General features: G+C 30.4%; 1 protein-coding gene across 2 annotated transcripts in view; it reads right to left on the bottom strand.

Annotated features, from left to right (window-relative positions):
- Positions 1 to 17,338, bottom strand: part of LOC106474685 (CREB-binding protein-like) — a 153,990-nt gene that overhangs the window by 75,387 nt on the left and 61,265 nt on the right. For both annotated transcript variants that reach the window (XM_022379968.1, XM_013935380.2), the window contains exons 11-13: positions 14,863 to 14,981; positions 11,079 to 11,249; positions 4,974 to 5,131 (exon numbers count right to left, since the gene is read on the bottom strand). In XM_022379968.1, coding sequence (XP_022235676.1) covers positions 4,974 to 5,131; positions 11,079 to 11,249; positions 14,863 to 14,981 — 448 coding nt within the window. The remainder of the gene's footprint in view (positions 1 to 4,973; positions 5,132 to 11,078; positions 11,250 to 14,862; positions 14,982 to 17,338) is intronic.

Here is a 17,338-nt window from a genome sequence, read left to right as displayed (position 1 = left end):
TGCTAACTTATCTCCCCCCCCCCACCTATAGAGTAATTTTTTTACAAGCCTTTTATGTTGCACCTTGTCAAATGTTTTCTTAAAATGCAGATACACCAAATCTACACCCTTACCCTCATCTACATAAGCAGTAACCTTTTCAAAGAGTGTTAAAAGATTTGTAGGATTTTCCCTTAGTGAAACCATGTTGACTATCAATAAAATTATAAACTTTGTTAAATGGCTTTGTAAAGCATCTTTTACCAGACTTTCCAAAGCTTTTCCCACAACTGATATAAGACTTCTGGGCCTATAATTACTGGGACAATTTTTATCATCTTCCATGAAAAGAGAAGTGACTTTTGCTAACTTCCAATCCTCTGGTGCCTGAACACTATTCAAGAACTTACAAAAAATAGTAGCAAGTGGCTCACATATCCAATCCTTAACCTCCTTCAAAACCCTTGGGGAAATATTATCTAGCCCAAATGCCTTATTATTCTTTAAACTTCCCAATTATTTTTCTTAACAAGCTCAGAATTAATACATTCATCTTGTTCGATCTGGTTTCCATCTATCAAAATGTGGAATACTGCTTAAATCTTTGTAGTAAAAACTGAAGAAAAATCAAAATCTAATAACCCACCCATCTTATAATCATCAGATATGTGCCTTCATTTATAATGCCTCAAGGGTCTTACCTCCATCTTACCTTTCGTTTACCCTTAACTTAAAATCCTTAGTATTAATTTTTACATTTTCAGCTAACCTTTTTTCATACATCCTTTTTGATGTCCTAATTTCCTGTCTCACGAAATTTCTTGATCTTCTATAATCTTCTAAATCTCCCATCATACCAGTCAATTTAAATTTCTTATGCTTTTCTTTAATTTTCTCTTATAGTCTTTGTGAGCCAACCTGGTTTTTTACTTGTAGCTACCCTTTTCTTTCTATAAGGAATATATTTACCTTGAATATTTGAAAATTTATATTTAAAAAATGTCCTTATCTCCATATGCAGAAAAACACTGAACCTAACAGACCAATGATCACTTGCACCCAGATATTCACCAATTTACACCCTCTCAATCATTTCTGTGTTTGAAATTAACAATAAATCTAAAATAGCATTGTTTCTAGTAGGTTCCTTGACTAATTGGTGAATAAAGCCATCTTGAACAGTTTCCAAAAACTTTTCTCCCTCATGGTCTGACTCTAGTATTTCCCAACGTATATGCCTGATATTAAAATCATGTATAATTATGACTTCATTAATAGCTGAAATGTTTATCTCATTGTTAAGTTCCTCATTAACTTCATCAGTATCATCTGAAGGTCTGTAACAAATTCCCACTAAAAGCTTTTTCCCTTTATACCCATTTATTAGAAACCCAAATGGATTCAATCTTCTTATTTTATATTCTAGCTTGTCAATATCTGTAATTTGAGTTTCTTATTTGTACAAAACTATAGACTTAGTATTTTTACTTCACAAGCATCTAATTTGAACCAGTGCTGCATTCAATATACCAAGTGACACAAAAATTCGATGTTTATCTGTTTTGTTTTTTTATATTTACTCTTAAATTAAGAAATTGAGTATTGTATAATACTAAAATTTGAATTATAATCTACAGTTTGATACCAAACTTATTGACATAAATTCATGAAATAGTAGTTCAATAAAATTTTGAATGCAAGTCAACAAATGAGATGACAGGGCCTTTCACCTCTGACCCGTCTTGAAAGGGTTAAAAGTACATAACAGTCTTGATCTCCCATATAAAACCCACCCATTGCACCTAACAAACTGTGAATGCTTAATTCCTACATTAGTCTTAACCATTGTATTTATACTTATAACCTGGAAATAAATGGCCAACACCAATTGCAGTAGCCTATTGTCAATACTGTTACTGTTAAGACTAACGTTTAAGAATAAATTATACTAGTTTTTTTATCACTACTTTGTCTTAACACTAAAGTGATTATATAGTACTTAGAAAAATAACTTTATTAGAAGTGACAATACGTAGTCTTTACTTTGATGTATATGTAATGTTAATAATACAATGTATTAGCTTGATTTATATTATAACCTATTACACTTATTGGCATTATGCATGAATATTGAAAACTTGGTGAAATGTACATAAATATGTTGTTTTATGTTCTGTCACATATGATGGATTAATTAATCATACAACAATATTTTACAATATGTAAGATGAAAAGAATGGAAAGTACAGCACTCAAGTTAATGCTTCTTTAGGGAATGTAGCATTTACTATAAATTACACATTCCTGTGAGAATCATTACCATCCTATAGGAAAAGATGACACATTAGCCTAATTAAACTGTCATATGTCAAAGCTCTAAAACTAGTCTTTTTAACTATTTAGAAGATAATTTCCTGAAAAACTAAAACTAAAATGAAAAATAAGTTCATCTAATAATCATTTTTATTATGTTTGTTTTAGGATACTCACACAAAGCTACTTAAGGGCTATCTGTGCTAAGCATTCCTAATTATGAACTGATAGACTAGAGCAGTGGTTCTTAACCTTTTTTGCTCCATGCCCCACCTCGACACCTCAAAAAATTTGATGCCCCCTTAATATAGAAACAACGTTGGTGTTGAAAAGGTATAATAATATAATGTAAAATTTAGAAATGTACCAAAAAAATAGGAGTTTAATTAATAATACTGCTTTAAATTCACAATATTAGGTAAAAATAGAACAAATTAAAATTTTTCTCACCTTCAAGTTTGGTAATCTCAAGTTAGTGAGATCCTTGAATGACAAATGACAAATGAATGAGAAATATAAAAACCGTGTCAGACGACTCAGTTTTGAGTCACGGAATGTTTTTCGCTCTTCACACCCAAATGAAAAATTTTTCTTATTGTAGTATTTTCAAATTGCCCCCCTGTGGGACGTGCTCCCCACGTTCAGAATCACTGGAATAGAGGAAGGCAACTAGTCAACAACACCAAATGCCAAATCTTGTGCTACTCTTGCCTGACCAATTAATGGGAATTGCCCATCACTCTTATAACACACCTAGGAGCACTATTGTTTTGAGAGGAGGTAATAAGATGTAAACGATGGACAGATCCATAGAGTAGTTTGCCAAACATTGAGTCACATTCAGCTATTTGTTCTTATGAAAGTACATTCTAAATACACTATACATTCAATTACTACTCGCTGCTACCTCTGAAGATGTATTTCAGAAATAAACTAAGTGTACACAACTTTGTTGATTTTGAAAGATATGTTATACTAAAATGTTTGTGTATTAGTTGTTGTATTCTTAATGTAAGGCTACACTGTTGGTTACATGCCTTCTGTCCATCACAGGAAATCGAACCCCAGACTTTTAGGGTTGTAAGTCTGTAAACTTATGACTGGCCACCGGGTGAACTCAGGCATCATCTACAGCAACTTGTCTATAAATAACAGTAGGCCTAATACATATAATGTACATTTACTTTAAACAGAGACACTTCCATAAAACTTAATTCCTCTAGAGAAATACTGTATACAGTATCAATAATCTTCTTCATATGATATGAGTGCTTTCTGCTGGTTAAATTTATTTAATACAACTAAAATAGAAACAATATTACAAAATTGAGCATATAATGTATTGTTGATTTTTTATGAATACAAGTAACATATTCCTGCTGTCATGAAGTATGTATAATATGTACTAACAATAATGGTAATAAGCACTCGATATGTGCATTGCATTTGTACTGCTTACTGAATGAATACTATGGCAAAAATAGTGAGAAGTTCATTCTCTTTTTGCTAGAAATCAATTTTATATAATCAACTATTATGTTCTGAATGCAATTTGAAAGCCATGGAAACAAACTAATCATACAGAATGTAATTATTGAATATAATGTTAATTACTAAATTTGTAATTAATTTTTTGCATTTCCTATGGTGAAAATTGGAATGTATTATATATGAAATTTAAATAACAATGACAGGCACTAAAGTGATCACCCTTTAGATATCTAAAGAGATTGAACCGATTTTTTCGAATTTGCAATTATTACTTGTCACATATATTTAACCTAATTTTATGTGCATTCTAGTACATATAGTACATCAAACATACAATAAGGAGATTTTAGCCTATACAAACTCAAGTTCCATTGGTTAACATGACAGTTCTTAAGTTCCATCAGTGCACATACATAAGCCACAACCTTGGAAGCAGATGTTGAGTAGAAAACAAAATAACAGTTTAATCTTACAAGACATTTTACAGAACTAAAAATAACAAATACATTCCTGTTCTCCACAACTAAAATTCATTACAACAAACATATACATTATATATATATATATATATATATATATTATATGCTAACAAAATATATAAGATTAGAGTGTTTTTTGTCAGTATAAATAAGAAGTTACTGAACATTTAATATCCTTACCCCTTTCTATTTCTTTAAAAGAATATCTGGACTTAAATAAGACTTAAAATTACTGGAAAATTCATGTTCCACACACACAAAAATCTACATATATCATTGCCAAAACAATTTAGATTTTCAAGAATAGAAAATAAGAAAGGTTTATGGGTAAAATTGCATTGAATGTCAATAAGTATAAAGCCACTCATATGGCATTTTGACACTAGTTAATAACCACATTTTTTTTCACATAAATTGAATAAATCAGATATATCTTAAACCTGAGTTGAAAACTAGTATTTTTACATCAGTGAATAGTCTAGCACTTTTTCTATTAATTCACATCTTTCTTTTTGAGCATAAAATTTTTAAAATAATTTCATTTCAAGCTCTCATGTTTGTCACATGTTTTTTATATCAATATTGTTTACAAATACAGAATTATAAGCACTTTATCAGTAGAAAACATAAATCATTGATGGTAATGATTATGCACAGCAAAGAAGAAAAAGAAAGAAAGAAATACTTTAACATGGTGTCAAAATTTCTAACCTGTTCTGAAAGCTCCAATATTTCACATCTCTAGGTATTGTACAAAGTTGTTTTCCATAACAACAAAGCACTTGTGGGTGAAAAACAAATTTTCTACCACAGCAATATCCAAGTGACTGCATAACTGGATCTATCTCTTGTTCAAACACCTCTGCTAGCTGTTTGGAAATACATTTTTTTAAAATTGAAGTTAATTAATAATATCTAAATTCTGCTTTCATTTAAATATACAAAGAACAATTTACATATAATTTTATTCTAAAACTTCTGTACATTGTATAATAAAGCAAATATAAAATTGAAAATTTAATGATATTTCCATTATATATATATATGCTTGACTGGCTAAACACCTTCACTTAGATAATGTTCTATCATGTAATGAATCCTACACAACTTCCACTTTCCAAGTATTTTTCATCTGTCAGTTTTTAAATTGAAGTCAGAAAGTATTTAAGATGCATGTACACCACAAAGTTTAATATACAGAGAGGACACTACTTGAAAAAGTTAACTGTGTCAGTTTTTTCTATTCAATGATGGACTTCTTGAGAATAACTTAGAGAAGAAAATATCTGTCAACCCACCAAAAGATCTTTATAGCTCTATAGCAACAGTGTTCAGTACAAAGTCATGTGTAGAGCTACAGCATTCATAAATAATCCTGTCAACAAAACAATGGTACCATTTTGTGAAAATATTGGCAGTGAAAGGTGAGACGTTACAATAACAGTCTCAAGTATACTAATTATTAATATATGACTACCTGTTATTCAGAAGAAAAATACAATAGAGCTTGATATCTAGAGTTAGCCATTTTGCTGCACATTAGGATGCTAAATGATAAAAAAATATCTCAAGGATATCTAATAGCTATCAACAGTGCATATCACCGAATTAATTTGGAATAGTATGGCTCAAATTAAAATTCTTTTTGGATGGAAAAAATGTTCTGTGTCCATCTGACTTAATGTAAATATAAACATATATATATTCGAAAATCAAATCTGGATGTAATGTTATTACTTAAAACACCAGGGAAAACCAACAACTTCAGGAGTATTATCTTTAGTTCTCTGCTTGAAAGGTAAGTATAAACCTTGGAAAAGTGATCACTGGAGTGAAAAGTATATGCATAGTCAGAAATTGTAAGAAAAATATGTGATTAACTTCAATACATATACCAATGCAACACGAAAAGTGTTTCATTAAGAGGTAAAAGTCTATAAGATATCAAAGATAAAAAAGGATCCCAAGAAGAATATCAACAAGTATTAGTGAAAACAAAAATGAAGTTTTATTGCTGGATACTTACAGGTTTGTTGTATGAGGTACAAAACATGTTTACAAATCAACATATAATATCAAGCAAGCAAGTTATACATCTGCTTTTCCATAACACTGTATTACACAAGCACTGACATAACTAGTTTCAGGGTACTGAATATATCAGTTCAAAATACCCTCAAACCATAAAAAATAAAGGTCTACCAATGTAAAGCAACAGCTGACTATGTTATACTTACAGAAAACCCAATGCATTTGGTAATCATGAGTAAAGAAAAGAATTACTAGATTGTAAGAAACAACCACAAACTCTAGTGACTGGGAATGAGTAAAACCAAGCATACTTTCAGCATACTCCCACACCCCCCACACACATATATATATATATATATATATAAAAAAAGTCACCTTGCTTACTTAAATTTATGCCAAAAAGTGCTAGAACTGTACAAATTACAAACTGCTACAATGCTCCAATTTGACCAAGTGAGTGCCATACTTAAAGACAAAAATTCAAAATACAATCTCACTGGTTAAGCAACTATGAACACAACTATCTAAACAATGACAAAAATTATAACAACAAAATGGAGAATGACAATGATATTTGTAGCTATGTCAAAAAAAGTGAGAAAGAAATTAGAAGAAAAAGAGAAAAAGACTGATATTGTAGCTGTGTCAAAAAAGTAAGAAGGACAGCAATCACAAAGACTAAAAGAGATATGCATACAAACATATACTGTGTTGTGGTGTAGATGTTTCCACCAAGATGTCTTCTTAACTGATTTTGGAAAGCCAGCAAGCCCCTGTAATTTCTTCTGAATGAAAAAAGGAGACATTTACTTTAAAGGTTTGTCAGACAAAGAATGAAAAAATGAGGTACAGGAATAGAATGGGGTGGTGACTGCTAATCGGTCTTCTAAACATGGTTGCTTTCCTGTCAATGTGGATTTTTTATTGATGGGGGGGGGGGTTTACTGGGTGCAGGATCCATTAAAATGGAGAAAATTCAGTGCCCACTGACTCCACCCATCATGGAGCCCTACAAGAGGATGCACTATACCCATACACTAGCATCAGACACAATTTACACATCACTGATACTTAGTTGACCCTAGCCCAACAGGACCAGCCAACTGACATTGGGGGAGCCACCCGTTTACAGGAATTCAAGGCTAAAGTGATGTGTCGTGTTGCCCCCGATATAAGTCACCCATCAGGATGACACCCTCAACCACCAAGATCCTCTTCTTCCCTTCACAGTTGGGTGGATGTTTGGATACCAGAGGAGGTAAACTGAAGAAACAGAACCTTTCATGGGAGGTCCCCTCACCAAGTACAGGAATTCTCTTTGAGGGTAGAGGGAAAGCAATAAGTGAACAGCACCCACAGCCTAATATGACATAGTTCTAATTCTTATAATGCAACTATAGTGCACAAGTGTGTCCAACAGCATATCACAGTACAAACATTAAACCTTCTGATTGACAGTTCAGTGTGCTAACCATTAGGCCAAGCCCCAAGCCAAAATGACAAAAACATTTTTAACACAATCTTTTACTAAGTTATAGATTACAAATATATGTAGAGAAACACCTGGGACAGCAAAAAAAAATATTGAAAAAACCAGATACAACTGAATCGGATATTACAATTATTACAGAATAATTATAATTGATTTCATGCAGACAAGTTATCATTTTTTAAAACTGATCAAACCAAAAATTCATAGCTGAAAAAATACTTAAACAAAAAACCTGCCACTGGAAAAACAAAATAAAATTCATTTTGTGCTTACAATCTATGAAAGTGTAACTAACTACTACAAGTAAAGTTTGAAACAAGGAATGTCCAGAATAAAACAATTATGTATTAAACTCCAATATTTTGAAACTACTGCCCCAAAGGAATATACATGTTGGCATTCTTGAGCCTTAGATATAATTTCTTTTAGGTTATATTTATAAGTGCATTAGGGTTTTTGAATTGCATGTTTCTTTAGTCAGTTTTTGGACAACTTTCTCCTGAAGTTTCTCACCTTTTTTAACTTTTAAAAATACACTTATTATATTGATTTTTTTTATACTAAGTTTTCTGAAACATTCAGTGAAAATGTTTATGTTACAATGTATTTGAATTAGCAACTTTGCATGGCTATTTGAAAACAACACATGCTTGCACACATAATGTGAGCATAAAGTTTGCCATCAGAGTCCTAGTAATTCAATTTCATATGTAATAAAATATTTTTGCCATCTAAAGGCAAGTTTTGTATAACACAGCACACATAAAATTGCTAAAATATCAAGAATATATGAAAACTAGGTTATCACAGGCTAAGGTTATATTTATAAAATTCACAAGTTCTGGTCACTGATTTCCTCAGACCACATTCTCTCTCTATATGTTGATATTACAAAACAGACTAGAAATCAGGAGCATATGATTTTGTCTCACAAAAACAATGGCTATTAATATATTTCTGTCCCAACTGGGGCTGAACAGTCTTGTAATACATACTTCTCAGAAGGCTGTGAAGTGAACTGAAAATAATGGCCAGGGATAACAAAAGTGAGAATGTTTATTAGATGTAAATATATATTACTTACTATTTGTGTATTACATATATTTTTGTAAATACATCTTTATGTATATGCCAATTTGTTTTCTTAATGTATTCCACATTACCTGTTTATATTATCTTTGGACCTTTTTTATTTTTTTAGCATGTTTTCAGCATATTATACAGGCCTGTTGGTAATGGATTTTTACAAAAGCTTTCAAAACAATGGAATTGGAATTTTCAACTTGAATAGCATCTTATGCACATATGGGTTAAACATCCAAGCCAGAGACAGTTGATTCTGAATTATCGATGAAAGCTAATAGCATCCGTCTCCACAAAAGCTATTTTTTTGTAATATTTAGTGTGTCACTGATCAAATCCTATTCCATCTAATCTTTTTAATGCCACAAGTAGTTACATTCTGTTACAATAGGTATATCCTCTCATGTTTGCTTCTACTACCTGGCACGAGTCAGGTAGAAAAAATGTCTGCATTGATAAGTTGAATGAAAAAAAAAGCTAGTTGGAGATGAAATCTTCAATTGTTAATAATGCCATTAAGCAAGTTTTGAATAATTCTAAATTCAAGGTATGGGGTTCATACAATTTTTTCAACATCAAAATTAAAGACTTTTCCCAAACTTCCATTCAGTTTTTCAGACTTTTGTTCTAGTGGATTTAACAGTTTTTTGATACTTACATCCAAGTAGGCAGCACATTATAGATAGAATGTATGTATTCTTGACGCATGTGACAATGTTTCCCCTTACTTTTTTGCATATGAGAGTAAACTGTACCCCCTAGTGACTACAAAGCAGATATTGCTGTATTAGCAAAAACTATAAATCACAGGAATACCAAAAGTTTCTGAAATACATCTTTGTAATATTAATTACTATAAGTCCACAGAGCAGCACTATATAGCTTCATTTTGACTACAATTCAATCTAGATGATTTCACAGAAACTATTAAATTGCTGGCAAAGAAACTGTCAGGATGCTTTGCCATGAAGTATTTGTTTAAATGAAACAGTGGCAACACTATTGGACCTATTACAATACAGTAAATGACAAGATGGAGATCAAATCTAGGTTGTCAACATAGCTATGTACAAAAATCACGGTTGTTACATTATTAGACGAACCAAATTAAATTAAAAACAATTTATATTATTTATAAGGTTCTGGACGTATAGCTACTCTTTACATGAAAATTTGGGGTCAATATTGGTTACAAACAGTTGTTAGAAGCAGTAATTCTAAGTTGATGCTGCTTTTATGCATATTGTTAATACACTGTTGCAAAATATGTGGCAGGTATTGCATAATTAAGTAGACATCTTTTGATTATAAATAAAATAAGTTATCTAAAATTAGCACACTACACAATTCAATTTTACACACATCTTTGGCTATTAATATTTATGAATGAGTACTTGAATACTTCTCTTACATAACAACTACCTATTTTTTTGTGCATGCAGGTATGATATTCTTCATGGAGTTATTATTTTTATATGTGATTCGTGTTCAGTTATGAATTTGTGCACGACATTGAGAATTAGGGAGATTTGCTGCTTCAAAGATTTCTGGGCGATCAAAGATTTTCCTGCATGATTATTAATTTTGTTCACAAACAATGCTTCTGTTTGTCATTTGAACTGACCCAGTTTTGAGATCTATTTTGAAAACTTTCCTGCTTTCCATACTTTTATGATAGTAGTAAAATAAAATTCCACATTTTTTTCAAGACTTTCATACCAGAGGCATGATTTTTCAAATATTTTCAAGCATTAGAAAAATTTTTTTAGCTTTGGCATAGTGGATCATAGAATGGTTTCTGAGGATTCCTTCATTTTTGTGAGGAAAAATTTAACTTAATTCTTACCACTGTATATCCATATTTTATAGCATGATATCTTGAAAGCATTAAAATCATTTATAGGAAAACATTAATGTATAAGTTACTGGATTCTAAATAATAATACTGCAAATTCCTAGGATACTGCAAACCATTCTAAATAGGTCTTAAGATTTCCAGCACGAAATCTGACCCATGGTGTGTGTGTGTATGCGTCTGTAATTGCGTATATATAATTAGATTTCATAAGATACCAAATTTAATGTAGTCTATTATATATGTACCATGATTAATGCTATATCTGAATTTCTTTAGGTATCCTACAATTTATTAAATGTTTTGATACTTTTTTCAATCATAGCCTGAACATAAAACTAAAACAAACACTTACCTTAGTACAATATCGATAGACTCGAGAAGTTTTTCTATTGTACAGCCATGCATTATCAAACATCAACCACACATCTTCCACATATTGCCAAGGATCTTGATACTGTCCAGTGTCAAGTTTTCTTTTTATACTAGATAAGTCCATGGGCCTTTTTACTATATCAAAGTAATCCTAAAATTGAAAATAAGTCAAGAGGCAATGGTTATAACTAAATATTATTTTTTTCATCACCTGCTTAGAAAAATGAATTCAGCAGTTAAAATCAATATTTTAATTACATTTTTACCTCTTTACATGGTAAAAATCCAAACAATTTTTCCTCCAATCTGGAAGCAGTAGTACTGGTTAGTTAACCTTCAAACATACAAATTAACCCTTTCCCTAAAAATATCTATTATGATCTAGTGAATCTTAAATATTATACAACAAGATTAAATAGCATTGTTATTTGACATACATTATAATAGTAAAATTACCATACTAAAAAATACTACATACATATATACAGACACACGTATTCGAAAAATGGCAACATCAAAAGCTCCAGTATTTCCTCTTCTGTTAATTTAATTAAAAACTTGAAGTACAGTTTTTTTCACAGGTTCCTGCCAGCTTTCATGACTATTTAACAGTTAAAAAAGCTAAATATATCAAATATACCACATATATATATATATATATTTATTTTCTTATGATTTTTTCCCTATCAAAATTGTGAAAACTTTGTTAGAGAAATGTTACATTTTTTTTTTCTTACCTTAAATGGTAAATTTTTTCAAATTCCCTTCATTATGGCTCTTCTCTCAATTGATAAAGAGCATTAAGTTCTGTTTAATGTTAATCTGCATTTAATTAACTCCATAAAAAAATTTTGCATATTTCTTTCTTATTTCTGTATTCAACTTTGACTAACCATGCTTGGCATAAGTTTTGGACTTTGTCATTCAAATTTGAATTATAAATCTAGACCCATGTTTGTGGAACACCACCACCACAAACTAAAAACACTGTGTTATAGGAATGTTATTCTTTGAAACTTTTAATTAAAAGAGATGACTATGGACAAGTATTAAAATGAAAAAAACAAGAAGTAAGAAATGTCCAGTAAAATTATGAATTTATCAATAAAGTAGTTATATGCAAAAGCATTTTGTTACAAGATGCTCAGCCAGTCTTTAGTGAAATTCCAGTTAGCTTCAGTAACATCCAAGCTTTTCCATAAGAGTCAAATCTAACTGCTACTCAACAGGTTTTAAGAATTTTAGAAAAATATATCTAAAAACATGTTCAAGTTACTATTAAATATATTAAATTTAATTGTCAGTTACAATATCAATATTCTGTAATTTATGAATATTCATTTCAGAAGTTTTAATTTACAGGCAGGAAGGTTATGATATCTGACTCATGATATAAATAAAAACAAACAGTGTAATTTACACCTTTCACTAATGCACTGCTTTCTGTTTCTTAAGATTACACTGTAATTAAATATGGTATATGCACTTTGTTTCAAATCTCTTGCTACGGACTCTGTAGATTCAACCTAAATCTTAACCCCAAATTGACCTGTATAGTTTCCATACTATAGCTTCTTATATGTTTTGTATATCTTCATGAAATTTTGCAAGCTTTCAGTAAGCATTAAGTCTTTTGTACCCAAAAAATCAGAATTTTTAATGAAGTATTTTCACTAAAAATTTCTCCATGAATATATGGAGTCAAATTGTTAATTGCTCTGAGCGTAAAGTGGTTTTCATGTTAAGATTAAAAATACTTTTCTTCATTTGAAAATTCTCGAACTTCATTTGCATAATCTTCAAAACCTCCTAAAAATTTTCAAACATTTTTTTTCCAGTAAAACTTTATATTTTATCTCTTATTTTTCTCTACCCTAACTCTACACAAGGTTAGGCAATTTGCCCAAAGTGGTAATTACCAAAAAACAAATTCAAATAAATCTAAATTACCTTTTCTTTCTAAAATGACTTCGATTTGTAGCATGAAACTATATTTGTTTATCCTAATTTGGTTTAAACTTGTAACAGTATACATTTGTTTCTAGTTAAATTTGGTTTTATTGCCCTTTGAACCTTGTCTAACTAATATTCCCACCACACACACTGTAAATATTGTGTCAAACGTATCATATCGCTCACATTACCCTATCGAATTACGTACAGTAAGGGCTACTCGAGAGTTACTGACGAGCATACCTCATGAAAAATTATCATTGTCATTATTCTTTGTTTTACCTAATGTAACCTAAAAAGTTTCTCATTTTTACATTTCAGTTACCTTTATAATAATAAACAAAGAATACTGCTGTCGACTGTAAATGAAACTTAACCATACTTTTTATACTTATGGTACTACTGCACTAAATAATTTTTTACTTAATTAAGTAATGAATCAAAGAATACAAAATAATAACCTGCAAAAAGCAGACAATGTCCTATAACTATCACACTTTTTCTGGCTTTCTAAGTATGCAAATTCAGTTAAGCTTGTCAATGTTTTCCATGACATGAATAAAGTTTAAAGTGGAAGTGAAATAGACAATTCTCTGCACAGAAAACAACATAATATAATATACCATTTGATAGATTAAAACTTTGGCTTTCTACTTGTTATACACAATACAGTATTAAACATCAGACAGAATTATTGACAATTTGTGACAGAAAGGATGTAACAAGAGGGGGGTCTAAATTTCCAGTTTATGGCACTGTAACCAAATTAGAAAATTATGCTTTGCCTGAGCAATGACAAATCTCTGTACAGAAAACATTGTAATATAATGTCATTTGATAGATTAAAACTGGCTTTCTACTGGTTGTAAATAATACAGTATTAGCAACTTGTGTCAGAGAAAATGTGAAAAGTGAGTGTGGCAGGAGAAGTCTGGTTGTATATTTCATGGCTCTGTAACCAAATACGATTGAAGGATATAAAAATTATGCTTTGCTTGAGCTATAACATTATAATGAGTAATTTATATTAAATTCCATACATCTCAGAGGAGTGGTAGTTAAATTAGAAAAGAGGGGATACCTAGAGAGCAAATGTCACAATTCTCATACTAGGGGGAAATTGAGGATTTTTTTTTTAAATATTGCCTTATAAAATAAGAACTTAAAATTTACATAATATTAAAATTTGGATTATTAGTTACAATTTGATTCCCAGTTTATTTATATATTATGATAATAAAGTACTTTCATTAAATTTTGAATGTAACTCAGTAAATACCTTGTGACGTGTGCAGAAAAGAATGCCATTAGCAAGAGAGTTAAAGAACCGGTTGTAACATATTGATTTTGAAATATAGTTTTTCAGATTCATCAGTTTGCCAATAAATGTATTTTGTTTTTATAGATTCATTAATTATAATTCCTAGGTTTTTCAAAATCACTTGTATCAAAAATAAATTTCTGGCAACATTATGTTCAACAGTATCAACATGTGCACATTTTAAAGGAGGCTGTGCAATAAATGACAGCAAGCAACTGAAAAAGATAACCAGTAGCATCCAAAATATAAGATATTGCAAGTTGTCTTAATTCACCTGTTTAACTAGTCCTAGTTACTAATTTCTATATTAGAAAAAACTAATTTGAATTCTCAAGTGCCATAAAGACTATAAATCCTACTGACAAAATCTGAAAAACTGAATTTTTCGTGGTGATAACATTTAACAATATCAATATATATTTGACATAAAAATTATCTATTTTTGGACATGCAAAAAAAAAAATATATATATAATATCAAACACACTCACAGGTATTTGTAGAAGCTGAGGATCTACTGGTTGTCTGAAAGGAAGTGACTCTGGATCCTGTCTGTATAGCTTCTCCAATGTAGGCATTAATGCTTGTCGCAATTCATCAGGTTTAAAAACTATAAAAAATATATAAATAAATCTTAAAAACCAAATTAAATCCTTTTTTAATACTCACCATTAGAAAAAACCCACAAATGTTATCTAATAGGGAGGATGGTGCAGATAATTAATAAATTACTGGGAACACAAAATCGAAAAGGTTTTATTATTTTTTCAACTCTCAATGATGCAGGGGCATATGTATATCCCCCTCTAGATCATTGCCAAGGGTACATGTAAAGAGCAATGGTAGTTCCAAAGACCAAACTATATAAAAAAAAGTGGCAGAGGACTACCAGTGACTCTATATACAGCACAGATAGTTTTGCTGTTTCTGGGGTATAAGCACACCTAAACTACATCAGCCAGGAGCACCATTCTACTCTTAATATGCAGTTTCAAATTACCTTAGGTTAAATGTCTGCCTTACAGTATGAGAAATAAACCTTCAAGTTAAGGCATAAAAATATTTCTTAATCTGCCATGTTTTTCAATACAAATGCACTGACTATTGAACAACCATATCTACATTACACAACAACTATACTTGTACACTTCATTTGTTGGTCAACAACAAAATAAACCAGGAAATGCATCTTCTGTTATGTTTATTTCACTTATATTAAACTAATTACTCACGTTATAAAAAGATGGAGTCTGTCTTAGAGTAGGGTTGAACCTGCAATTCTTCTTATATTACACTGTGAACTTAACCACAATGCTATGCTTTGGTTGCTTAAAAAACATGTATTCCTGCACATGAATCTCACCGGCTTCATGACATATTATAAGAATACTAACAAAATTAATATTATCTAACCTATATAAAAGCCAGTGTGTGTCATATCATGTTACACTTGATTTCTTGAAATAGAAGGTGTCTTAAAAGCCAAAATGCATTTATCCAGATAGAATAGTTTGATTACTATCTGCCCATTACAATTTTAGTGACGGAGTTGCAAGGGGCCGTGAAACCTTATAAGCATAGTGAGTGTTGGTAAAGTAAAAAAGTAGTGTGGGATAACCTAGCCTACAGCCAAGTACATAAAATTTATCATGAAAGTAAAAATTTCAGTTCAATTTTAAACTTATTAAATCGTTGCTGAATTAAGCTATTTTCTGTTATATCACCAACATTTCAAATACAAAACAAATCTCTTTAATCAATGGAGTCTAAATTCAGAAATCAACAAATATTTTTGCCAGTTTGTTGTCTATGCATTTAATTTTATACTTTCAGTACACAGACTATCAAGAATATTAGATTTTAGTTTTGTTGCTAAATGACATGACATAAAATCCATTATTGGAACACAGTGTTACCAAAACACATTGGTTTTTCAAACTGATTTTTACCAATAATTATTCTATAAATACACCACAAATTCATTTCATGAATGATCTGAATTTTGATTTGCTCAAAAAGGAATTTACCAAGGTTTGACTTGCTCGACTGCACTTTTCTGTCTCTTTGCCACTCCAGCTTGATCTCACAAAATTTGCTTATTTCAATTAGCTATGAAATGTGAGGGTAGGGTATACTATGGGGTGGGGGTGGTAGTACTTGCCACATACACTATACAGGCTATACACTAGTACTACTACTAAAAATAAAAGTAACAGTATATTATAAAGTTACTTCAACTGTTTTTTTGTAACTTGGCTTGTGTGTCTGATATCTCCACTTTATATGGCTAGGGTCTTTTTATAATTTGGCATTTTTTCATATTGAATGTTTTTGTTATAGACATGGAAACACTATATAACTTCTGTTTTTATTGTGTATCTAAAAATAAACCTGGTACTTGAAGAATGTTTTCTATAAATGGTGGTTAAGAAACAGTTACTTGGTTAATATCAAAAATGTACCACTATATTAAAAGTAAATTAATGCATATAATGTACCAAGTGAAAAATGGAAATAACTGTTCAAATTTTATTCATATGTTTTAAGTAATAAAAAATCCCTTGTCCAAATTAAGTAGTCTTAATTCTATTTGTAAATGAGCAAGATTTTTCACTTCACTGGGTGCATTTATGAAGCTGTTCTAGGTTGCATATTTGAGATGCATTAAACATATACAGTACTGAATTGGTCATACTTAGGCATACACGTTAAATTGCTAAAGTTTTCTGCTGACTTGTACTACTAATGCTACAACTTAGATTCTTATGCCTATTTCTTTCTCCAAGATTTTTGAAAAATTTTTTCTTACATTACCTTGCATCCAAGTATTATTGCAATATGCTTCTGAATGGTTTTCTTTCTTTAGCATCAAATGTTAAAATATGTGCAAAAAACAAAGGAAACTTCAGAATTACTTCATTTTGGTGACAGTTGAAAATATGATACTTACAAAATAACAATTTAAAA

Source organism: Limulus polyphemus, unplaced genomic scaffold (assembly GCF_000517525.1).
Source record: "Limulus polyphemus unplaced genomic scaffold, Limulus_polyphemus-2.1.2 Scaffold141, whole genome shotgun sequence".
In the NCBI taxonomy this organism is placed as follows: Eukaryota; Metazoa; Arthropoda; class Merostomata; order Xiphosura; family Limulidae; genus Limulus; species Limulus polyphemus.
This window is presented reverse-complemented; position numbering and strand designations above follow the sequence as displayed.